The sequence below is a fragment of the Stomoxys calcitrans genome, chromosome 2, assembly GCF_963082655.1.
Source record: "Stomoxys calcitrans chromosome 2, idStoCalc2.1, whole genome shotgun sequence".
Lineage (NCBI taxonomy): Eukaryota > Metazoa > Arthropoda > Insecta > Diptera > Muscidae > Stomoxys > Stomoxys calcitrans.
In genome coordinates this window covers 12,880,030-12,905,082 of record NC_081553.1, presented here as the reverse complement: position 1 = coordinate 12,905,082, position 25,053 = coordinate 12,880,030, and the positions used below count along the sequence as shown (strand labels likewise).

The following is a 25,053-nucleotide window of genomic DNA, read 5'->3' as shown; positions in this document are numbered from 1 at the left end:
CTTCAGCCCCTAAAGTACGCAATTCTTAAAGATATGGCTGAATTTTTACACAATGACTTATACTATGGTCTGCAATATTCAGTTCAATTGTGGTCCGAAATGAACCATAACTTGATATTGTTCCAATAACATAGTAATTCTTTTATGCTTTGTTTGCCTAAAAAGAGATACCTAGGCAGGAGCTCGAAAAATGCGATCCATGGTGGAGGGTATGTAAGATTCGGCCCGGCCGAACTTATCACGCTTTTACTTGTTATACCCACCACCGACGGATGGGGGTATATTCATTTTGTCATTCTGTTTGCAACACATCGAAATTTCCGACCCTATAAAGTATATATATTCTTGATCAGCGTAAAAATCTAAGACGATCTAGCCATGTCCGTCCGTCTGTCCGTCTGTCTGTTGAAATCACGCTACAGTCTTTAAAAATAGAGATATTGAGCTGGAATTTTGCACAGATTCTTTTTTTGTTCATAAGCAGGTTAAGTTCGAAGATGGGCTATATCGGACTATATCTTGATATAGCCCCCATATAGATCGATCCGCCGATTTAGGGTCTTAGGCCCATAAAAGACACATTTATTATCCGATTTTGTTGAAATTTGGGACAGTGAGTTGTGTTAGGCCCTTCGACATCCTTTGTCAATTTGGCTCAGATCGGTCCAGATTTGGATATAGCTGCCATATAGACCGATCCTCCGATTTAGGGTCTAAGGCCCACAAAAGCCACATTTATTATCCGATTTTGATGAAATTCGGGGCAGTGAATTGTGTAAGGCCCATCGACATCCTTCGTTGATTTGGCTCAGATCGGTCCAGATTTGGATATATTGCCATATAGACCGATCCTCCGATTTAGGGTCTAAGGCCCATAAAAGCCACATTTATGGTCCGATTTCGCTGAAATTTGGGACAGTGAGTTGTCTTAGGACCTTTGACATGTTTCTTTAATTTGGTCCAGATCGGTTCAGATTTGGATATAGCCCCCATATAGACCGATCCTCCGGTTTAGGGTCTTAGGCCCACAAAAGCCACATTTATTATCCGATTTTGATGAAATTCGGGGCAGTGAATTGTGTAAGGCCCATCGACATCCTTCGTTGATTTGGCTCAGATCGGTCCAGGTTTGGATATAGCTGCCATATAGATCGATCCTCCGATTTATGGTGTAAGGCCCATAATAGCCACATTCATTATCCGATTTAGCTGAAATTTGGGACAGAGAGATGTGTTAGGCCCTTTGACACATTTCTTCAATTTGGTCCAGATCGGTTCAAATTTGGATATAGCTGCCATATAGACCGATTTCTTGATTTATGGTTTTGGGCCTATAAAATTGCCCGATGTCCCCGAAATTTGGAACAGTGAGTTAAATTAAGCCCCTTGACATACTTCTGCAATATCGCACAGATCGGTCCAGATTTGGATATAGCTGCCATATAGACCGATATCTAGGTTTTAGGTTTTGGGGCCATAAAAGACGCATTTATTGTCCGATTTCGCCGAAATTTGGGACAGTGCTTTGTGTTAGGCTCTTCGACATGTTTATGCAACTTGGCCCAAATCGGTCCAGATTTGGATATAGCTGCCATGTAGACCGATATCTCGATTTAAAGTATTGGCCCCATAAAGGGCGCATTTATAATCCGATTTCACTGAAATTTGACACAGTGTCTTATGTCGTATATAGTTCAGATCGGTATGAGGTATATGAGTATAAGGTATGAAATTTTCACCGAATTTTGATGAAAGGTGGTTTACATATATACCCGAGGTGGTGGGTATCCAAAGTTCGGCCCGGCCGAACTTAACGCCTTTTTACTTGTTTTTTTATAATTTTTATACCCTACACCACTACTGTGGTACAGCGTATTACAACTTAGTGAATTCGTTTGTAACACCCAAAAGGAAGAGAGATATACCCATTAATATGTATACTGATCGATTCAGAATCACTTTCTGATTCGATTTAGCTTTGTCCGTCTGTCTGTCTGCCTATCCGTCTGTCCATGGTAATTTGTGTACAAACTACAGGTCGCAATTTTCATCCGATCGTCTACAAATTTGGTACGGGTGAGTTTTTCGGCCTAGAGACGAAGCCTATTGAAATTGAAGAAAATCGGTTCAGATTTTTATATAGCTCCCATATAAATGTTCGTCCGACTTGCTGCATAATACTGCAACAAAATGGTAATTTATTAACCGATTTTCTCGAAATTTGGCTAGAATGACTCCCAACGTTACAGGTGAATTTTATTAAAATCGGTTCAGATTTGGATATAGCTCCCATATATATGTCATAAAATGGTCATTTGTTTTTAAGGATTTTCTAATGACTCTCGACTTTGCAGGTGAATTTTATGGAAATCGGTTCCGATATAGAATTTCATAGAAATAGGCCCACTTTTAGATATAGCTGTCATATATGTATATCGTCAGATTTTCAACCCAAGAGCCACTGCAAGCGCATTGCTGGACCAATCTTGCCAAAATTTTGCACAACGCTTTCCTCGACAAGTACCACATTATGTGAAAAGTTTGCTCGAAATCGGTTCAGAATTAGATTTAGCTCCCTTATATGTGTTCGTCAGATTTTGGCTAGTTTGCAATAATGTTATCATTTGTCAACCGTAGTTAAAGTTTGAACATATTTGCTCGCCGAGGTCCATCAAAATTGGTTCGGAATTGTATATAGCATAAGGGAATTAGGTGTAGAGGTATTATACAGTCGGCACCGCCCGACTTTTGCCCTTCCTTACTGGTTAAATATAAATATTCATATTATAGCTTGATCTTCTCTATTGAAAAAAACTTTACAATATTAACAAATACTTGATATTCGTGTTATCTTAACGATATTCCATACAAAATCAATGTTGCATATAAAATAGTAACAATTTTTGTTGGTGACTAGAAAGAATTTTTACTTCATTGAGTTAGGAACTCGTAACGGTTAATGCGTAACATGAAGCAACTCCTAGTTATTTGCGCAATTATCCTTTCGGCATCAGCGGTAAGTTATTGATAGAGCATATTTTCAGTCAGATTTAATGGTGGTTTTTTCTACGTAGGCCTTTGAACGACCCGATTGGTATCCTGAGAATGGCTCACAGATTGAAGCTGATTGTATGTCAAAAATTGCCGTTGGTGATGATATTTTGAATAAATTACGAAAACTCCAAATCGATGATAATGAAAAAACTCGCGACCTTATACTTTGCTGTCTAAGAAATACCAATGTCTATAGACCCGGTCAAGGTCCTGAGGCAGACCGCATTGCTGTTGCATTTCAACAGAGTCTTAAACTAAATTGCGAAGAGGATTTGATTAATGGCTGTATTTCAAAATACAAAGATGAAAAACCCGAAAATTATCAATTTTTCAGAATCATCAAATGTATCTATGATGAAGCTCCTGCCAGATGTAAACCTTAAATTTACCTAAAGAAATGGTCAGTGGCATACATTTGCCCATATAGTGGTCCAGGTATCAAAAATATATAAAATTGTGATAAGGAAAGCAAAACAAGTAAAATTGTATTAAGATTTTATATACCAAGAACCCTGGACGATTTCATCGTATACACTGAAAATTTTGTCCTAACGGATTTAAACTATAGATAACGCACTTAATTTAAACCAATTTTCCATCTTTTTATTTCCTTTGGTGAATTTTACTGGGTATTAGAAATTGTTATCCTAACTAGAAGTTTAATAGATCCTAAACTTCTGCGCCTTAGAAACGTATTGTATGCCAGTAAAGACGGAGCTTGTGGTCTTCACTAGGAGATGTAGGATACCTCATTTTAGACTCCCGTCTTTTGGCGGCATCACTCTGCATTTGTTTAAAGAGGCGAAATTTCTAGGCCTTAAAAACTATACTGGCATAGGAATACTGCAGGATGATGTTCGGTAGGAAGTAGGAAGGTAGTCCGAAAACGATTGACTGGTTATACATGGACATTGTGACACCAGTGCTGACATAAGGAACACTGGTATAGTGGAAGGCTGTGGAGATGAGGCCATGTAACATGGAGTTTCTGGAGGGACAAAGGCTGTCCTGCATCTAAGTCACGGAAGCAGAATGATGTTCGGTAGGTTCACAGCGTAGGGAGCTTTTAAAGCGATGCTAGGTGTGCAAAAAATTTGGTGTTTGTTCGGAACTGTGCTGCAAAGGTTGCGCTTAAGCCAAGTGCAGTAGAACGGTTACGGTCACAGTTCTATTCTGAATACAATGGATGCGTTGGGTAGACTATGTGGGGTCTCAGACTACCTGGTACCGATACCGATTGGTTATAATATTTTTTAGGATTTCAGGAGAGATGGGAATTTTATATACGTCGTTTACCAATACCCACCAATTCACAGAAGCATATGTTTTGTTGAAAAAATTCTTACATTACAGCAAAATGGAGACTACTAGTTTTTAAAGAGGAAGAGAGCTTTGACTTTTAATGATAACAAAAACAACAAAAAACCAGTAAGGAAAGGCAAAGTCGGGCGGAGCCGATTATATAATACCCCAGTCTGCATACTACTTTTAATGCATGGAACCTATATTGAAATATAATCAGATTTTAATTTTGCATATCTATTGGTATATTGAATCTTGTAAGATATTCTTACGATAGGACCTAAATTGAAGGCCATATTATATAAAACATATATATGGGGGCTTCATAAATCTAAATCTGGGTGGACTTTGATAAAATTTAGCACACGTCAAAAAAACACCTCACTCAAAATTTTATAAAGATCAAACCAAAATTGTTACTACTATAGCCTTATAAGGCCATATCGTGTGGAAGATATATATGGGAGCTATATCTAAATCTGAACCGATCGGACAAAGATCGGACCAAAATTGTGGCCTCTATAACCTTCAAAAGCCATATCGGATAAAAGATATATATGGGAGCTAATCCGCGTTTAATAACATTTTGCACACGTATTAAAACTTCAAGTAAAACATTTGATGCAAAATTTTGGAAAGATCGGACCAAAATTGTGGCTTCTACATCCTTAAAAAGCCATATCGGATGAAAGATATATATGAGAGCTATATCTAAATCTGAGCTATATCTAAATCTGAAATTTTGCACACGTATTGGGATGTCAAATAAAATATCTCATGCTAAATTTTGTAAAGATCGTACCAAAATTGTGGCTTCTACAGCCGTAATAGGACATATCGGATGAAAGAGATATATATGGGAGCTATATTTAAATCTGAACCGACTTTCTTCAAAATCAATAGCGTTCGTCCTTGGACCAAAAAACTGAAAACATTTTGTAACAGTGGGACAAAACTGCGACTTGTACCATGATTACAAGAATCCATGGACAGACAGACAGACGGACCGACGGACATCGCTAAATCGAGTCAGGAAGTGATTCTAAGCTGATCGGAATACTTATCGATGGGTCTACCACCTCCACTTCTTAGCATTGCATACAAATGCACAAAGTTATAATACCCTGTACCACAGTGGTGATGGAGGGTATAAAAATATGGCATTTGAGAAAGGATAGAGACATGATATCGCAAAATACGAAGCCAATCTCGGCCAAAAATTCAAAGAATTAAAGTTGAATATCCCCGAAGCAAGTAGAGACATTGTATACCACAGGCGGATTTTTGTACGGATTTTTGAACACTATCCAGTATTTCGGCGATTGTCTTCACGACTTCTACTGGGGCATCGTCGAAGCCGGGCACCTTTCCGCTTTGCAAATTTGCCCATGAACATTTCATTGAGGAACAGGGGCAGACTTCTTTCATATCACTGAGTGTTGACCGATTCAAGTATAAATTAAATTATAAGGGGCCTCCTATTTATAGCCGAGTCCGAACGGCTTGCCTCGGTACGACACCTCTGTACAGAGAAGTTTTCAAATGGCTACCATACCATATGGTATATAATATCGACAGCATTAGGAGGGGATAACCACCGCTGAAATATTTTTTATGGTGCTCTAACCAGGATTCGAACCGAGGCGTTCAGTGTCATAGGTGTAACGGTGATCTCCACTTTGAAGGCCACCTACAAGCAGTTGAAGTTCTCCAAGTGTGAATGGGGGAGTATGTGTGTCTACTCCTATGTCTTCGTCGCTGGGTCTTGGATCATGTTCAGGGAATAGGGTGGTTATGCTCTGCTTCTGCTGTGATCTTGCGTTTATCTCAAGCGTTCTTTTGCCTTTTTATAATGCAATCACGTCTGTGTTGATCAAATGAGTCATTGTTTCAGTGTACAGCGTCTCTGTTTGATTTCGTTTCTTAATCGCATTGCCTTATCACATCTCTTGCAATTATGAATATTATGCGATTCGCTGCTATTGAGACGTTTCCACTGCTCATTTTTCATTGAGCTCATCTCGAAAGAGAAATAAACAAAAATTGAAAGATTTAATGATCTCGCCCTAACAGCAAAAAACTTGAAAAATTAAAAATTCTGCAGAGCCCGGCCAGGATTCGAACCTGGGCACACGGAGCAACAGCGAGAGCCGTTATCTTAGCGTTCGAAGCCATTAATACAACTTCCAACAGATGCACAAAATCATGTGTAGTACGGAAGAAGTGTAATTTGTTACAGATAAAATGTCTGTCATTACACAAAAATACATGCATTGGGAAAAAGTTCAGCTAATAGACAGGGTTGTCGAGCGTGGTTAATCTGGTAATTGTATCATAGATGCGTTTTCGCTATTAATACGATTCAAATACAACATACCAACGCACGGCCCTTGAAGCCATCACGTTGAAAAGTCTTCTAACCAAAAACGAAAGGCGTCCCATAGTGGTTGGTGTGTTTTGCTATCTTTGACTTTCCTTTTCCATTTATATCTCCGATCATTGAGCTCGTCTCGAAAGAGAAACAAACAAAAATTCTAAAATTTAATGATCTCGCCCTAACAGGCAAAAAACTTGAAAAATATAAAAAATTTATAGATTATCGAACGGCACGATTGGTATCCTGAAAATGGTGTTGAAATTGAAGCTAACGTAGTTCGAAATTTTCAAATAATGATGAAATTTTAAATAAGCTACGAAAACTGCAGATCGAGGGCAATGAAAAGACATGCAAACTTATTTTATGTTGCCAATGTTTTATAGGGCAGGACATGGACTTGAAATTGATCGGATTGCTGTCGCGTTCGAGCAAAGTCTTAATCTTCATTGTGAACCGGAACTTATTAACGAATGCATTTTTCAGAATAAGCAAATGTATCTACCCTGAAGCTCGACAGAGATGTGAATCTTAATTGGTACATATGTTGTGAAATCACTGTATCTTGTGGTAGAAAATCTATATTGAAGCTCCTAGGAATTTACTGTACAATAAAATTACTTCCGCAATCAGCCTGCATTTCTTAAATAGCTAATATTTTGGTGTAACCAGTGTTGCCACTCAAGAAAATTATTTCCTACCAAAATTTAACAAAAATCCTACCAAATCCGACCAAAGCCCACCAAATGTTCTACAGGCCAAAAATGCGGTATATGTATTCTATTCACACCATAAAAAGTATATATACTAGATCATCGTTTATTGAAATCACTCTATTGCCTAAAGTTCAAAGATGGCCTATATCTTTATATGGCACCATTCATACTGATCTCCCAATAAGATATCTTGAGTTAATAAAAGTCGTTTATTTTTGACCTGATTTCAATGAACAACTGTGCCGAGTTTGGATTAACCAATCTCCCGATTGAGGGGTTTGTTCACAGAAATACGCTTGTACTACCAATTTCCGCCGTTACCGTAGGTTGCATACACCCCTCAACACCTGAGTATTTACCAGATCTAAACATATTTGTATGCAGCTGCCGTGTAACCCTATTTTCCGATTAAAGGAATTTTAAACGCACAAAAAAACAAATTTCTTACCTTTTATTTACGAAATTTGGAAAGGATCCCTTAGCACTCGTACCAGTTACTGTCAATATAAGAACTTACGCCTTTATTCTAAAAATTAAAACAGTGAGACGCCATATATTTGGCCGTCAAAATCTATGGTTTTATTCTGCACTCTTAAAGAAATAATCTTAAAGAAATAAAACAAATAAAAATAATTTTTGAAAAACAGCAACTTTTGTCGAAAAACGAAGACGAAATTTGTTAGTTTTCCTGCAACAATTAATTTCGATTTCAACGACCCAAAGTACAAATGTGTTGTTAAAAGGCACTCTCTGCAAGCCAACATATAACAACAACAATATGTCCATAAGCAAAACAAAAAACCATTTAACCAAACACCAAATGTGCTTTGCTGCACAGCTTCGGCGTGGTGGTGTTTTTATTTTCTTTATTCGGCTCGCGCTGCTTGTCTTGATCGTTTACTGCTTTGCTCTCAGGTTTTTTCTCTGCCACTCTCTCTCTACAAAATCCAATTTTGTTAATTTTGCCGCCGGGTGATTTAAACTCATGATTTCATGTTCGGTAGTCTTGCACGCATCCTCTAGCCTACTGGCATCACTTTATTCATGTTGAATTAACGCAATAAGCATTATTGTACAGTAATAAATGTCTCAATACAATTCGATTAAAAAAATAAATTTAAAAACCACTTTAAACAATTTTTTTGATTACGAAATACGTATTTTTAAGCCGAATTTTCTATTATAAGTTTAAAGAAAGAATAACAATTTAAAACCTTTTTGACCGGCCGGGAGATTCGAATCTGGGTTTGCAAGTACCTAATGGGATGGGAGTCTTGTGTGCTACATGGTAGTACGCGTATTTTCACAACTAACTCAACAAAAGAATTTTTTGAAAATCCACAAAATTTTAATTATTTTGTCTATAAAGTCTCTACAAACCTACTTCAATATGATGTCTTCAATTCAATGCTAAAATTCTTTGAGAACTTAAAGTTTCAAATACAAATTCGGTAGATGGTTTCTTCTAAGATTTATTTTTTCTGTGCAGAATCGACAAGAAATAAAATTATTTTGAGTTATCCAAGGTAATTTTTATATCCACCACCGAAGGATTGGTGTAAATTCATTTTGTCGTTCCGTTTGCAACACATCGAAATATCTATTTCCGACCCTATAAAGTATATATATTCTTGATCAGCGTAAAAATCTAAGACGATCTAGACATGTCAGTTCGTCTGTCTGTTTTGAAATCACGCTACAGTCTTTAAAAATAGAGATATTGAACTAAAACTTTGCACAGATTCTTTTTTTGTCCATAAGCAGGTTAAGTTCGAAGATGGGCTATATCGGACATTATCTTCATATAGCCCCCATATAGACCGATCCGGCGATTTAGGGTCTTAGGCCCATAAAAGCCACGTTTATTATCCGATTTTGATGAAATTTGGGACAGTGAGTTGTGTAAGGTCCTTCGTCAATTTGGCTCTGATCGGTTCAGATTTATATATAGCTGCCATATTGACCGATCCGCCGATTAAGGGTCTTAAGCACATAAAAGCCACATTTATTATCCGATTTTGCTGAAATTTGAGACTGTGAGTTGTGTTAGGCCCCTCGACATCCTTTGTCAATTTGGCTCAGATCAGTCCAGATTTGAATATTGCTGCCATATAGAATGATATCTCGATTTAAGGGTTTGAGCCTATAAAAAGCGCATTTATTGTTCTATGTCGCCGAAATTTGCGACAGTGAGTTAGAATAATCCCCTTGACATACTTCTGCAATATGGCATAGATCGGTCCAAATTTTGATATAGCTGCCATATAGACCGATCTCTCGATTTAAGGTTTTGGGCCCATAAACGGCGCATTTTTTGTCCGATTTCGCCGAAATTTGGGATAGTGCTTTGTGTTAGGCTCTTCGACATTTTTCTGCAACTTGGCCCGGATCGGTCCAGATTTGGATATAGCTGCCATGTAGACCGATATCTCGATTTAAAGTCTTGGCCCAAAAAAGGTGCATTATAATTCGATTTCACTGAAATTTGACACAGTGACTTATGTTAGGCTTTTCGACATCCGTGTCGTATATGGTTCAGATCGGTTTATGTTCAGATAGAGCTACTGTACTTATTAGTATTTGGTCCAAATCGGAATATATTTCGATATAATTGCTATGGGACCTAAGGTATGCAATTTCACCGGATTTTTATGAAAGGTGGTTTACATATATACCGGAGGTGGTGGGTATCCAAAGTTCGATCCGGCCGAACTTAACGCCTTTTTATTTGTTCAGTAATTAACAAGGTATTTATGTGTTGGAAAAACCTACCAAAATTGAGGCCAGCCTACCAACCACCAAGCCAGTGTTGCCAAAAACGGATCTATTAACAAAAAAAAGTTGGATTCTGTTTTACATTATAAAACAGAATCCAACATTTATTTTTTGTTCATCGACTTAAATATCATTAATGTATTCAACAACATCAATGCATTCGACTACTGTCTTTTTATTCGAATTTTGAGCAGATTTATTTTATATTCAATTAAAATATTTTATTAAGGATTTTTCAGATATAACCTGTTTCTAAAGTTTTAATGACGTCCACTTATATGCACAATGTTTTTTTTTTTTTGATAAATTGCGTAAATTCATTTCCAAAAATTCTGAATTGGGGTTCCTTTAAAACGTGCTAATCATAAAAGTCATTGATTAAATTTTAAAAAATACCTGATTTTAATGCAAATGAGAAGAAGGCAATAAAACCGTACAATATGGATTGAGAAGTTCCAGTAAGCATTTCTATTTTTTAGCTTCGACAAAGCGGACAAAATGAAACGCTTGACAATAATATTTGCCTTTATTGTCTCTGCATCTGCGGTAAGTAATTGAATTTCATATTCAATAGGTTTCCCATTTATAAATGTAATCTCGCTCCTTAATAGGTCTTTGAACGACCCGATTGGTATCCTGAAAATGGTGTTGAAATCGAAGCCCAATGCAGTGCAAAACTTGCTGATGATGATATAATTTTGAATAAGCTACGAAAATTGGAAATCGAGGATAATGAAAAAACTCGAGATCTTATATTGTGCTGTTTGAAGAACACCAATGTTTATAGGGAAGATCATGGCCCTGAAGCAGACCGTATTGCTGTTGCATTCGAGCAAAGTCTAAAACTTCATTGTGAACCCGAATTAATTCAGGAATGTTCACAGAAGTTTAAAGAGGAAAACCCTGAGAGTTACGAATTTTTCAGAATTATCAAATGCATCTACGATGAAGCTCCACAGAAATGTAAGCCATGAAAATTAGTGGTTCTATGATATTTTTAATAAAAATAGGAAAGCGAAAGGATACAGTAGATCATATTGTTGAAGTTGAAATTATTGGTAAACTCTGACCAGATGTGTTAAATTTAAATTAAGTTAGTGCCTCTATAGGTTTAAAGAAGAACGCTGGGCAATGGAATGGCACATGTATTTGCACCATTTATGAAATATAAGAAGAGTACAGGGCAGCAGACATCACATTTTGTTTGCGTTATTTTTCCTGAAGGAGATTAAGTCGAGCTAATAACCATAGGAATGAATATCACCAAAAGTAAAAGGATTTAATTGATTAATGAAAAGAATTGCCAGTCAACATATGGATTTCATCACAGTCAACACGTCTTCGGCATACGCTTCTAGCGTAGTTAGTGCTATCATCAGTACCGTGGTGTTGCTCTCTATAGTTTGAAGCGTCAAACTAAAATCCAAATAGAAATGGCATATTTGATCCTTTTTTTAATCTTGGATATTTGCTGAGATATTTTGTATACCCACCACCATAGAATGGGGATATACTAATCTAGTCATTCACGTTTGTAACTCCTCACAATATTGGTCTAGGACCTCATAAAGTATATATATTCTTGATCGTCTCGACATTCTAAATCGATTTAGCCATTTTCGTCCGTCCATCCGTCCGTCTGTCGAAATCACAATAAAGGTCGAACGCGCAAAGCCACCCGCTTGAAATTTTGCACAGATACTTAGTATCGATATAGATCGTTGGGGATTGCAAATGGGCCATATCGCTTCAGATTTAGATATAGCTTCTATATAAACAGACCTCCGAATTTAACTTCTTAAGCACCTGCAAGCCGCAATTTTTGTCCGATTTGGTTATAATTTTCAAATTATTTCCCTTTGATTTCCAACAACTGTTTCAAGTACGGTCCAAATCGGTCTATAACCTGTTATAGCTTCCATATAAACCGATCTCCCGATTTGATTTTTTGAGCCCCTGGGAGCCGCAATTTTCATTCAATCTCGCTGAAATTTTGCATGTATTGCTCTGTTATGACTTCCAAGAACTGTGCCAGATACCGCCAAAATCAGTCTATAACCTGATATAGCTCCCATGTAAACCGGTCTCTCGATCATCCTTGTTCGATTCCTAGAAGCTTTAATTTTTGCTGGTTTGACAGAAGTTTGGAATGTAGAATTAAATTATGCCCAAAAACTTAATTTATTTCGTATAAATTTTTAGCAGAATCCATGGTGGTGGTTTCCCAACATTCGGCTCGGCCGAACTTAGCACGCTTTTACTTGTTTTTGTATCGTTTTGCAACAAATCGAAATATCCATTTCCGACCCTATAAAGCATTCTTGATCGTCGTAAAAATCTAAGATGATCTAACCATGTCCGTCCGTCTGTCTGTCCGTCCATCTGTTCGCCTGTTTCTTGAAATCACGCTAGAGTCTCTAAAAATTAAAAAAAAAATATTGAGCTGAATATTTGTAGAGATAATTTTTTTTGTCCATAGGCAGGTTAATCTTAAATATGGCCTATATCGGAAAATATCTTGATATAGTCCCCATATAGACCGATCAGCCGATTCAAGGTCTAAGGCCCATAAAAGCCACATTTTTTATCCGATTTTACTGGCGGTGAGTTGCGTTAGGTCCCTCGACATATTTCTTTAATTTGGTACCGATCGGTCCAGATTTGGATATAGCTGTCATATAGACCGATCTCTCGATTTAAGATCTTGGGCCCACAAAAGACGCATTTATTGTCCGATTTGGCCAAAATTTGCGACAGCTATTGGGTTGCCCAAAAAGTAATTGCGGATTTTTCATATAGTCGGCGTTGACAAATTTTTTCACAGCTTGCGACTCTGTAATTGCATTCTTTCTTCTGTCAGTTATCAGCTGTTACTTTTAGCTTGCTTTAGAAAAAAAGTGTAAAAAAAGTATATTTGTAAAGTTCATTCTAAGTTTTAATAAAAATGCATTTACTTTCTTTTAAAAAATCCGCAATTACTTTTTGGGCAACTCAATAGTTGTACTAGGCCTTTCGACATGCTTTTTCATTTTGGTCCAGATCGGTTCAGATTTGGATAAATCTGCCATATTGACACTAGTTAGACTTTTCGTATCCAAAGTTCAGCCCGGGCGAACTTGAGGCCTTTTTAATTGTTTAATGAATCAATTGACGAAAAATGTGGGGAGTACTGTAAAATTAAGAATCCATTCTGTTTTTGCTCATTTTGAATTTCCATCGTGAGTAAAGTTTGTTTGTTTCGAACTTAACGCATTTTTATTTGTAGCATGACTCATGTAATAGCATTCAAGAACCACTTTTCATGCATATTTGCACATGGCCAAAACTATAACGCCCCAAACTTGGCACATCACTGCATTTCAGTATACCAAGAAATAGTTGTATTTCAAGTTTTCGAAACAGTAGCACACATTCATTCGTTCATTCGTTGGTTCATTCAGAAAATAAAATCACCTTTTGGATTTCAGTCTCATAATATTTATTGACCACTTTATACAGCCCAACAGTAAGCATTTGTATGCCTTAACGTTTAAAACTCGCTTCGCTTTCAACATGAACAAGTGCGCATTCATAATTTTACTTCTATGGGCATTCTCAATGTGCCAAGTTTATGCAGAGATTCTGGATCTTGGAAAACGACCATCATGGTATCCCGATGATAGCCCCGAAATCGAAGCGGAATGCATGGAGGATTTTACAATAAGTGAAGAGAGCTTGAAACAAATTAGAAATCTTCAAATAGCAAATACTCCTGCAGTTCGCGCTTATCTGTTGTGTTTCCTCAAGGAAACCAATGTCTATCGGCCGGATAAGGGTCCCGAAATTAAACGCATAGCCTGGTCCCTAAAGCAAAATTATCATCTGAATAAGTGCGATGCGGATATGATACGCGATTGCATTGAAGAGCAAGGTGACCAAGACCTCAAAGACTATGCCTTCTTCAACATTATCAAATGTGTATATGAGAAAGCAAATGCCAGGTGTTTGGAAAAAGTTCAAAATAATGAGACTGTTGCATAAGAAGACTGTTGTTAGATTTAAGAGATTTGTATTTAAATAAAAGAAACAACATGGATATTGGTTTATTCGATTTTAGTTAAACAGAGATGAAATACAATCGAGAAATAGCAAAAGTCAGTTGTGGCAAAATATAATATACGAGCATAATTGAGATACGACAAATAAAAACATATTGAGCTCTTTTAATTTCCTCTACCATAGGATGGGGATATACTAATTTCGCAACTCCATTTGCAACTCATCGAAATATTGATCTGTGACCCAATCGTCTTGACGTTCTAATTTCATTTGGCCAAGTCCGTCCGTCCGTCTGTCTGTCGAAAGCACGAGATCTTTCAAAGGAGTAAAGCTAAATTTTTTGGGATAGCTGCCATATACACCGATGTCGGGTTCTGACTTCTTGAGCCTCTGGAGTGCGCATTTCTCATTCGATGTGGCTGGAATTTTGCACGAAACATTTTGTTATGACTTCCAACAACTGTGAAAAATCTGGTCTTATTCCATCCATTGCCCGATATAGCTGTCATATAAACCAATCTCCCGATTTTACTTTTGAGCCCCTGAAGGCCCAATTCTTTTCCGATACGGCTATAATTTTGCTTAATAACTTCCACTATGGTCTCCAACATCCAAACCAAGTATCGGTCCATAACCTGGAATTGCTTTAATAGCATGGCAAATTTTATCTACTAGCCGAACCGGGCCCACTACGCTGCGCCTTCTTAAACTCTCCAATATCTGTTTAGGGTGGGGACACTTTGCACTGATTGCGAATATCGAATTCGTGCCATTGTAGCCTATGACGCTGAACATGTTCGCATCCTGGCGAGAACATCGGACAAAGCGGCGGTTGGCAACATTTGCGAGGTACAATGCCATGCATGGTAATTTAAAACATTTTCCCCAAAGAGGTGTCGTACTGCGGGACGCCGTTCGGACTCGGCTATAAAAAAAGTCCCTTATCATTTAAACTTGAATCGGAAAGCACATATTGACGTGTAAGAAATTGCGCTAGCACAGTTCCTGGTGTTTTTAAAAATTAGGGTAATGAGAAGTGCTTTTTAGGGGAGGGTTGGCACCTCACCCATTTCGACTCAAATGTGGATATCAAATTCGTGCTGCACTTCCAAAACCCTTTAATTTGAGCCCCATATTGCCATGGCCGGTAAATATGAACCGTTTGGAGGGTGTTTTTGGGGCTGGGACGGCCACCGGTACTTTGAACTGAAAATAGTTATCGAATTCGTTCTATATTCCCAACGGAAATGAAGTTCAGTGCTGTAGGACGTACCTCAAAACACTGGGCTCCAAAATTGGATATCAAATTCCTTTTCTACTCTCAAATACCTTTCATTTGAGTCTCATATTGTCACAATGGATCAAATAACTTATTTGGCATACCTTTAGGAGGAAAAACGCCACCTAGACTTGAACGCAAATTTTAATGTCATATTCGTAATCTACTCCCAAATACCTTTCATTTGAGTCCCATATAGCCATGGTCGGCTAATATGCCCATTTGGGGGTATTTCGACCTAATTACTTGGATCGAATGTTTTATGCCATATTTGTAATCTACTGCCCAATACTTTTCATTTGAGTCCCTTATTGACATGAACTTCGAATATATCTGTTCAAAGGATTTTTGGGGCTGGAGGGAGCCTGCTGGGTACTTGGACCCACATTTTAGTACCATGTTCGTTTTCTGGTCTCCAATACCTTTCATTTGATACCCTTGGTATGCCCATCGGACCACTTTCGGATATGGGCGTAGTTTTTGTGGTATGGGGGAGGGTCCACTTCCAACCGAAATCTAAAAATTATATAGCCTATGTTCCTTCCAGACAAACGTACACAATCTATGAAAATTTTAAGAAAATCGGTTCAGCCAAGTATCATATAGTCATAATGGGTCTAATGGCGTTTTTGAGGGTTGGCGTGACTCCCTATACATCGATCTGATTTTGTATGCCAGATTCTACTCCCGAATACCTTTTATTCTAGTCACATTGAAACGAACGTCCAATATGTCTGTTTGGGGGAGTTTTGGGGTTGGGGTGGCCTGATGGTTACTTAGACTCAAATTTCAATAACATATTCGTATTCTTCTGTCCAATACCTTTCATTTGATACCATTTGATATTGTCTCGATCGGTCCACTTTTGATTTTGGGTTGTGTTTTTGGCATGAGTGGGTGGGTCCGTCCCCCCTACGATATTGAAAAATTATATAGCCTATATTTCCTTCCAGACCAACCTACACAATATGCGAAAATTGGTTCTTCCGTTTTTCAGGCTATATGGAACAAATAAACTGAGTCCCATATATCCGTGATTGTCTAATGTGTCCATTTTGGCCCCTTTACTTCGACATGAATTTGTATGCCAAATTCGTTATCTACTCCCGCATACTTTTTATTTGATATCCATATTGTCCTTATCGGTCCACTTTTGATTTTGGGTGGTGTTTTTGGGGTAACGGGGGAGAGTCCGCCCCTTCCGTTATCAATAAATTATAAATCCTATTCCTACTACGTGACCATATTCTTCATTTGAGTCCCATATTGTCATGATCGTCAAATAAACCTATTTTAAGGGGTTTTGGGGCTGGGGCGGCCGGCCAGGTACTTGGACCCAACTTTTATTATGAATTCGTACTCTACTCTTGAATACATTTCATTTGAATGTCATATTGTCCCGATCGATCCATTTTTATTTTTGGTATGTGCATTAATTTTTTTTTAAGCACGAACGTCATCTAGAGTCATATTCAACTTTTGATAATGTCTTCGCTATGTTTATAACAGTTATACTAATATAGGGTGGTTTATGCCGTCACTATTTGTATAACATTTCGAACGGCGCTGCCAGCTTGTCGCTGCTAATGGTTCTTGAATCTGTCAGCTTGAACAGTAACTGGCAGCGATGCCAATCATTAAGTCTCACATTCATTAAAAACGTATACTATTAGGTTGCCCAAAAAGTAATTGCGGATTTTTTAAAAGAAAGTAAATGCATTTTTAATAAAACTTAGAATGAACTTTAATCAAATATACTTTTTTAGACTTTTTCTAAAGCAAGCTAAAATTGACAGCTGATAACTGACAGAAGAAAGAATGCAATTACAGAGTCACAAGCTGTGAAAAAATTTGTCAACGCCGACTATATGAAAAATCCGCAATTACTTTTTGGGCAACCCAATACAATACAACAAGATACGGCACTTGCAAAAGTCGATTAGGGATAAATTAAACCGCATAGATCGCATTGTTCTCATTGGGATTGGACCACTACCACATATTCTATAAAATATAAATAAATACTAGCCCAATGCATTTAGGGATTAATTTAATCCATGTATATATTCATTTAAGGGCTCACTAATGCAAAACTACAGTTTAAATATTCAATTTTAGAAAAATCGTTAAAAAGAAGATTGGATCTATTTTGACCAGCGGCACCTGTTAACCACTACCTGTAACTTAAAATGTAACAGAAATATTGAGCCTATTTTTACTAACGACATTTGGCCTAATAGAAATACTGTATCTTTACATATTGGATGTCTTTGTATCCATACTAAATACGTTTCCAGTGATTTTTACATCTACCACCAGAGTTATCGTTGTGTGACTCAAGAGGAATTTTGACTACCTTTCTTGTGACATTTCTACAATTTCACATTACACTTAAAATCGAAAATTTTTTATTTCATTTCAAAAATAAAAGGTTTTGAAATTTCACACCTCCCATGGCGTTGCGGCCAAAAACCTTAACCAGTAATCTAACAAGTAAAAGCATGCTAAGTTCGGCAGGAGCGTATCGTAAAGACCCTCCACCATTTATCGCATTTGTCAAGTTTTTTGTCCGGCATCTCTTTACAGACAAACAAAGGATAATGGATAAGAAAAACTATGCTATTAGACCTATATCTGCTTATAGACCGATTTGAGTCATACTTGGTTTCGATTTTGGGAACCATTATGCAAAATTTCAGCGAAATTGGATAAGAATTGCGCTCTATAAGGGTCAAAAAGTAAATTAGGGGGATCGGTTTATATGGGAGCTATATCAGGTTTTGGATCCATTCGGACCATACTTGGCATTTCTGTTTATTGTCAAACCTCATAGCACAAAATTACAGGTATATCGAATAAGAATTGGGCGTTCTTTAATCGGGAGGTCGGTTTTTATCGAAGCTATATCAAAACAGAGGTTAGCATGTCCGCCTATGACGCTGAACGCCTGGGTTAGAATCCTGGCGGGACCATCAGAAAAAAAATTTCAGCGGTGGTTTTCCCCTCCTAATGCTGGCAACATTTGTGAGGTACTATGCCATGTAAAACTTCTCTCCAAAGAGGTGTTGCACTGCGGCACGCCGTTCGGACTCGGCTATAAAAAGGAGGCCCCTTATCATTGAGCATAAACTTGAATCGGACTGCACTCATTGATATGTGAGAAGTTTGCCCCTGTTCCTTAGTGGAATGTTCATGGGCAAAATTTCCATATCAAAACAAGGGCCGATATGGCTCATTGTCGAAATGTGGGACAAAAATAGCCTTAAACGGAATTTACTTAAGCACTGTATTATAAAGTTTTTCAAGATTCGATTAAAAATATTATTGAACCAATTTATGTTTTTATTGATAATTGAAACTTCTCAATCTCGATTGAAATTGAAAAAAAATTTCGATTCGGTTAATTTTTAATTGAAAATGGCTACAATCTCAATCACTACTGTAATTGAAAAGAACTCATATTCAATAAAAAAAAAATTATTGAATAAATTGAAAACGATTTAATGTTCAATTAAATTTTTAGTTGAATGCTTTATTTGGCATACGATTTCGCTAAAATTTGAAACAGAGAGTAGTTTCAGGCCTCCCGATAGCTGATCCACACATGGTCCATATCGGACTATATTTATATATAGTCCGATATGGATATAAAGCATAAAAGCTTTATTTATTACCCGATTTCGCTGAAATTTGAAATAGAGGGTTATCTTAAGCCTTCTGATATCCGACCTAAATACGGACTATATTTAGGCATAGCTGCCATATAGACCGATCTCCCGATTATGGTTCTGAAGCCCATAAAAGCTTTATTTTTTAACCAATTTCGCTGAAATTTTAAACAATAAGTAGTTTTACGCCTCATAACATAGTACTAAAATATGCTTCAAATCGGACTATATGTCATATATACCGATCTGCCGATAAAGGGTGTGAAGCCCATAAAGGTTTATTTTTTAATCGATTTCGCTGAAATTTGAAACAGTAAAAAGTTTTACGCCTCATAACACAGAATTCAAATATGCTTCAGATCGGACTATATTTAGATATAGCTGTCATATAGACCGATCTATTTATTTCCAATTTCGCTGAAATTTGAAACAGTCGGTAGTTTTAGTTCTCCCGACATCCGTCCCAAATATGGTTGGGATCGGACTATATTTATATATAGCTGCCATACAGACCGATATCCCGATAAAGGGCCTGAAGAGAATAAAAGTTTTATTTTTTATCCGATTTCGTTGAAATTTTAAAACAGTAAGTAAGGCCACCCGCTATCCGACCAAAATATGATAAAGATCCGGTTTTTAGCTCTTTCTAAAATCTGTGGCCTTAGTTCCACTTTTTTATATAGTCTGTTTATTGATCCACCTCCAGATTTGACTTTTTGAATCAACAGAGTCCATATTTTATCCAGGTGCGTAAATTCAATTAAGCTTTGTTCATAAAATTCATAAAAGCTTTGTTGTTGATATTCAAAACCAATCAATTGATGAAATTGTACCTTCAACCTATCAAAGTGGCCAAATAGAAGAAATCTTAGATTCACCTACACCTTTTTTAAACAATATAAACGCTGCTGTAAATGGTTCGATTAGTAACACCTGAGAAAAAAGAAAACACCAAGGATAAACATTTTTAATAAAACTGTATCGATTTAGGATATCCGTGACAAAAAAGTGCAAAATAAATTCAATAAATGAAATCAATGTTAAGCCAAATCTTCAAAAATACATCTTAGCAATTTGAAGATATTTGAGATGAGGATATCCTTGACATACTCACATTACCAAAGCCTGTTTGTGACACCCTAATAGAAAAGGCAAAGGAAGAATGTTATATTAACATGAAAACTGTTGAGATACTCTGTAACGCTCATTTGTATGAAATAAGTCAGACAATATGAGCCAATTTTTTTACTCTAGAAATATGAAACTTGACAAGGACAAAACAGAAGGCCAAACAAAAAAAAAAAAAAACATGGCAAGCCAAAATATTACATACATTGTTCATAATACCAAGGGCTCTTGAAACGACTAAGGAACTGTTATATTAGGGCAATCATAATCGCAACACTATTTAAACAACAATGTGACCAAATGTGCCACTTCATCATCACCACCAAACGAAAAAAACCAACTTTTCAAGAGGGGTTGGTGTTAAATCCTTTGTAGCAAAATCCTGCTCACATAATTTCCTGCAACAGACGAAACTCTACTCGACAAAATTGCCAAATAACAGTTTCCGATTACAGCAAAATGCCATCATCCCGAACTTATGTTGCAATTGAGATGCTAATCAGTGACCTGAGAATAAACATTGTTTCCGATAGCATCGCTTGTGCCCATTTGGGACGCAAAACTTTGGCAGTGATTTCAGTAAAGGACTGAAGTATTCCGTTCCACTTTTGGGTTGAAGTCTCGACATTTCATACCGTCCCCCAGCCACGAAGGGACTTTTTCAAATTGAATAATGTGCGCACAATAGTTTCAAGAGGTTATTCTATTATCGTTATTGTTATTAAATATAATTAAGTTAATAATAACAGGGTACAATTACAGTTACAATGACTCAAAGCTGTATTGTCTTAAGAACCAAATGAGGGGGAAATCAATATACAGTGGCTAAAAAGGTTTGGCGAATGGAATGAGAAAAAGTGTTTACCAACTTACTTTCATATATACGAGAATTAATTTTTATTTCAATTTACGGTCATATGTTACTTGAAGTACTTGTAAAACAATTCTTTGTGTCGGGGAAGCTTTGTCCGGTTAGAAATTTTGAGCTGGCATTTCAACTTCGACAATACTTCTGAAAAAAAGGTTTATTATCCCAATACATAACCGAGCCCAGTTCCTCTTCCGTTCTTAATTATACCCACCACCGAAGGATGGGGGTATATTCATTTTGTCATTCCGTTTGCAACACATCGAAAGATCCACTTCCGACCCTACAAAGTACAATATATATATTTCGGATCAGCGTAAAAATCTAAGACGATCTAGCCATGTCCGTTCGTCTGTCTGTTGAAATCACTCTACAGTCCTTAAAAATACAGATATTGAGCTTAAATTTTGTACAGATTCTTTTTTTGTCCATAAGCAGGTTAACTTAGGCCCGTTAAAGCCACATTTATCATACGATCTTGCTGAAATTTGGAACAGTGAGTTGTGTAAGGCCCTTCGACATCCTTCTTCAATTTGGCTCTGATCGATCCAGATTTGCATATAGCTGCCATATAGACCGATCTCCCGATTTAAGGCTTTGGGCCATAAAAAGCGCATTTATTGCCCGATGAGTTAAGGGACAGTGAGTTAAATTAAGCCCCTCGACATCCTTCTGCAATATGGCACAGATCGGTCCAGATTTGAATATAGCTGTCATATAGACCGATCTCTCGATTTAAAGTTTTGGGGCCATAAACGGCGCATTTATTGTCCGATTTCACCGAAATTTGGGTCAGTGAGTTGTGTTAGGCTCCTCGACTTTTTTCTGAAACTTGTCTCAAATCGGTCCAGATTTAGATATAGCTGTTTTATAGACCGAACCACCGATTTAGGGTCTTAGGCCCATAACAGCCACATTTATTATCTGATTTTGCTAAAATTTGTGACAGTGAGTTGTTTTAGGGCCTTAGACATCCTTCTTCAATTTGGCTCTGATCGATACAGATTTGCATATAGCTGCCATATAGACCGATCTCTCGATTTAAGGCTTTGGGCCCATAAAAAACGCATTTATTGCCTGAAGTCGCCGAAATTTGGGACAGTGAGTTAAATTAAGCCATTCGACATCCTTCTTCAATTTGGCTCTAATCGATCCAGATTTGCTTATAGCTGCCATATAGACCGATCTCTCGATTTAAGGCTTTGGGCCATAACATGCGCATTTATTGCCCGATGTCACCGACATTTGGGACAGTAAGTTAAGTTAAGCCCCTCGACATACTTCTGCAATATGACACAGATCGGTCCAGATTTAGATATAGCTGTCATATAGGCCGATTCCTCGATTTAAGGTTTAGGGGCCGTAAAAGGCGCATTTATTGTCCGATTTCGCCGAAATTTGGGGCAGTGAGTTGTGTTAGGCTCCTCGACATTTTTCTGAAACTCGTCTCAAATCGGTCCAGATTTGGATATAGCCGAAATCTCGATTTAAGGTTTTGCCGCCATAAAAGGCGCATTTATAATCCGATTTCATTGAAATATGACACAGTGACTTATGTTAGGGTTCTCGACATCCGTGTGATATATGGTTCAGATGGGTTTATTTTTAGATATAGCTACTAAAAAGGCCAACATTTTGTTATACACAGTAGAACAATGACTTGTACTTATTAGTATTTGGCCAAAACGGAACATATTTCGATATAGCTGACGAAAGGTGGTTTACATATATACCCGAGGTGGTCGACATCCAAAGTTCGACTCGGCCGAGCTTAAAGCCTTTTTACTTCTTGCCATATCGTCACAATCCGATGAAAATTGGATAAATTAAGCACCCAAAATCGCCACGTACATTGAGTTGTCAACATATACGTCACTATTCAATTTTGTAGAACAAAATATTGGTCTTTTTGGCACATATATCCAATTATAAACCGATTTGATCCATACTAAGGTCGGATATCGTGAGGCTCAGAAAAACTCACAGTTTAAAATTTCAGCGAAATCGGGTAATAAATAAAGATTTTATGGGCTTCAGTTCCCTTTTTGGCATATCGGTCTGTATGGCAGCTATATCAAAATATAGTCCGATCAGAACCATATTTAGGTCGGATGTTTGGGGGTCTTAACCTACTCACTGTTTCAAATTTCAGCGAAATCGGGTAATAAATAAAGCTTTTATTGGCTTCAGACCGCTTATCGACAGATCGGTCTATTTGACAGCTATATCTAAATATTGTCCGATCTGTACCATATTTAGGTCGGATGTTGGGAGGCTAAAACTACCCCACTGTCGTCAGCTGTCGTGAGGCTTAAAATATCCTACTTTTTTAAATTTCAGCGAAATCTGGTAATAAATAAAGCTTTTTTGGGCTTCAGACCCTTTATCGGCAGATCGGTCTATATGGCAGCTATATCTAAATATCGACCGATCTCAATTATATTTAGATTAGATGTCCGGAGGCTTAAAATAACCCACTGTTGCAAATTTCAGCGAAATCGGGTAATAAATACAGCTTTTATGGTTTTCAGACCCTTTATCGGAAGATCGGTCTATATGGTAGCTATATCTAAATATAGTCTTATGTGAACCATATTTGGGTCAGTTGTCGGGAAGCCTTAAAATACTCACTATTTCAAATTTCAGCAAAATCGGATGAAAAGTAAAGTTTTTATGGACATTAGACCATGTTATCGGAAAATCGGTATATATAGCAGCTATATCCAAATATGGTCCGATTTGGCCCGTTGAAGAACTTAACCAGCTTGCATCAAAAAGACGTATCTGTGCAAATTTCAGATCAATACCTTAATTTTTGTAGGCTATAGAGTGATTACAACAGACGAACGGACAGACACACGGACATCGTTAAATCGGCTTAGAATTTTACGACGATCCGAAATATAGATACTTTGTAGAGTTGGCAATTGATATTTCGATGTGTTTCAAATGGAATGACCCCCTATCCTACGGTGGTGGATATAAAAACGATAATTCATTTTTAAATGCGAATGAAAAGTGAAGTGCAAGTGTCACTTAAAATTCAAATTTGAACCTAACTTCTATTTATTCCCCTATACCTAGTACGTTGAAATTAATTTTCATAAAATAGGAAAAAGAAAATAGTTTTTAAGAAATACATCACTATTGCCAAATTTATATGTGATTAATTATTTGTTATCATACGACAAATTTGTATGAAATTGGTATTAAAATGCAAAAAAATTTTCCTTGTAATTATGTTCAAAACATACTGAAATTGAGTTCAAATATCCCATTTTCCGGAAAATTTTAACTAGATTATAGGTCACTCGCATATACCTAAAATAAGGAATTGTGCATACCAAACGGGACAAAAAAGTCTTAAGCGCCAAATCATAATAAACTTTACTACCACCAGATGGTTCTGATCGGTCAATCTTTAGATATAGCTGGATTATATACAAATTTCCCGTTTTATGTTGTCGGGCCCATAAAAGCCGCATTTACGAGGGTTGACTTTTAAATTTGGAGGATTAGAGAACACAAATATCAATTATCGAAAATCGTTTTATTGTCTTTCAAAAATAATCCCCATTAAGGTCTATACACTATTGCGTGCGTTTGACCCAATTGTACTTTTGCCACTCTGATTGAGGTATCTTCAAAACATGTATTCTGAACGCATCAACCGCTTCTTCAGGTGTCGAAAAACATTGACCTCTCATTTTATTTTGTACGTATGGGTATAAAAAAAGTCATTTGGTGCCAAGTCAGGACTATACGGCGGATGACTCATCAAATCGATGTTTCGAGTGCTCAAAAATGCAGTTGTTCCGTATTTTTGGAGCATTTCTTTCGACCAATCGACA

At 37.1% G+C, this 25,053-nt stretch overlaps 4 protein-coding genes across 4 annotated transcripts in view; 3 read left to right on the top strand and 1 right to left on the bottom strand.

Moving 5' to 3' along the window:
- Nucleotides 1-25,053, bottom strand: part of LOC106080610 (uncharacterized) — a 335,328-nt gene that overhangs the window by 23,356 nt on the left and 286,919 nt on the right. The window lies entirely within an intron of this gene.
- Nucleotides 2,927-3,611, top strand: LOC106080606 (uncharacterized). Its single transcript, XM_013242022.2, has 2 exons — nucleotides 2,927-3,016; nucleotides 3,075-3,611. The coding sequence occupies exons 1-2, from the start codon at nucleotides 2,960-2,962 to the stop codon at nucleotides 3,435-3,437; spliced, it is 420 nt and encodes a 139-aa protein (XP_013097476.2). The 5' UTR covers nucleotides 2,927-2,959; the 3' UTR covers nucleotides 3,438-3,611.
- On the top strand, nucleotides 10,706-11,196 carry LOC106080607 (uncharacterized). Its single transcript, XM_013242023.2, has 2 exons — nucleotides 10,706-10,767; nucleotides 10,833-11,196. The coding sequence occupies exons 1-2, from the start codon at nucleotides 10,720-10,722 to the stop codon at nucleotides 11,193-11,195; spliced, it is 411 nt and encodes a 136-aa protein (XP_013097477.2). The 5' UTR covers nucleotides 10,706-10,719; the 3' UTR covers nucleotide 11,196.
- LOC106080563 (uncharacterized) lies at nucleotides 13,686-14,296 on the top strand. The gene has a single exon (XM_013241980.2). The coding sequence runs from the start codon at nucleotides 13,774-13,776 to the stop codon at nucleotides 14,239-14,241; it is 468 nt and encodes a 155-aa protein (XP_013097434.2). The 5' UTR covers nucleotides 13,686-13,773; the 3' UTR covers nucleotides 14,242-14,296.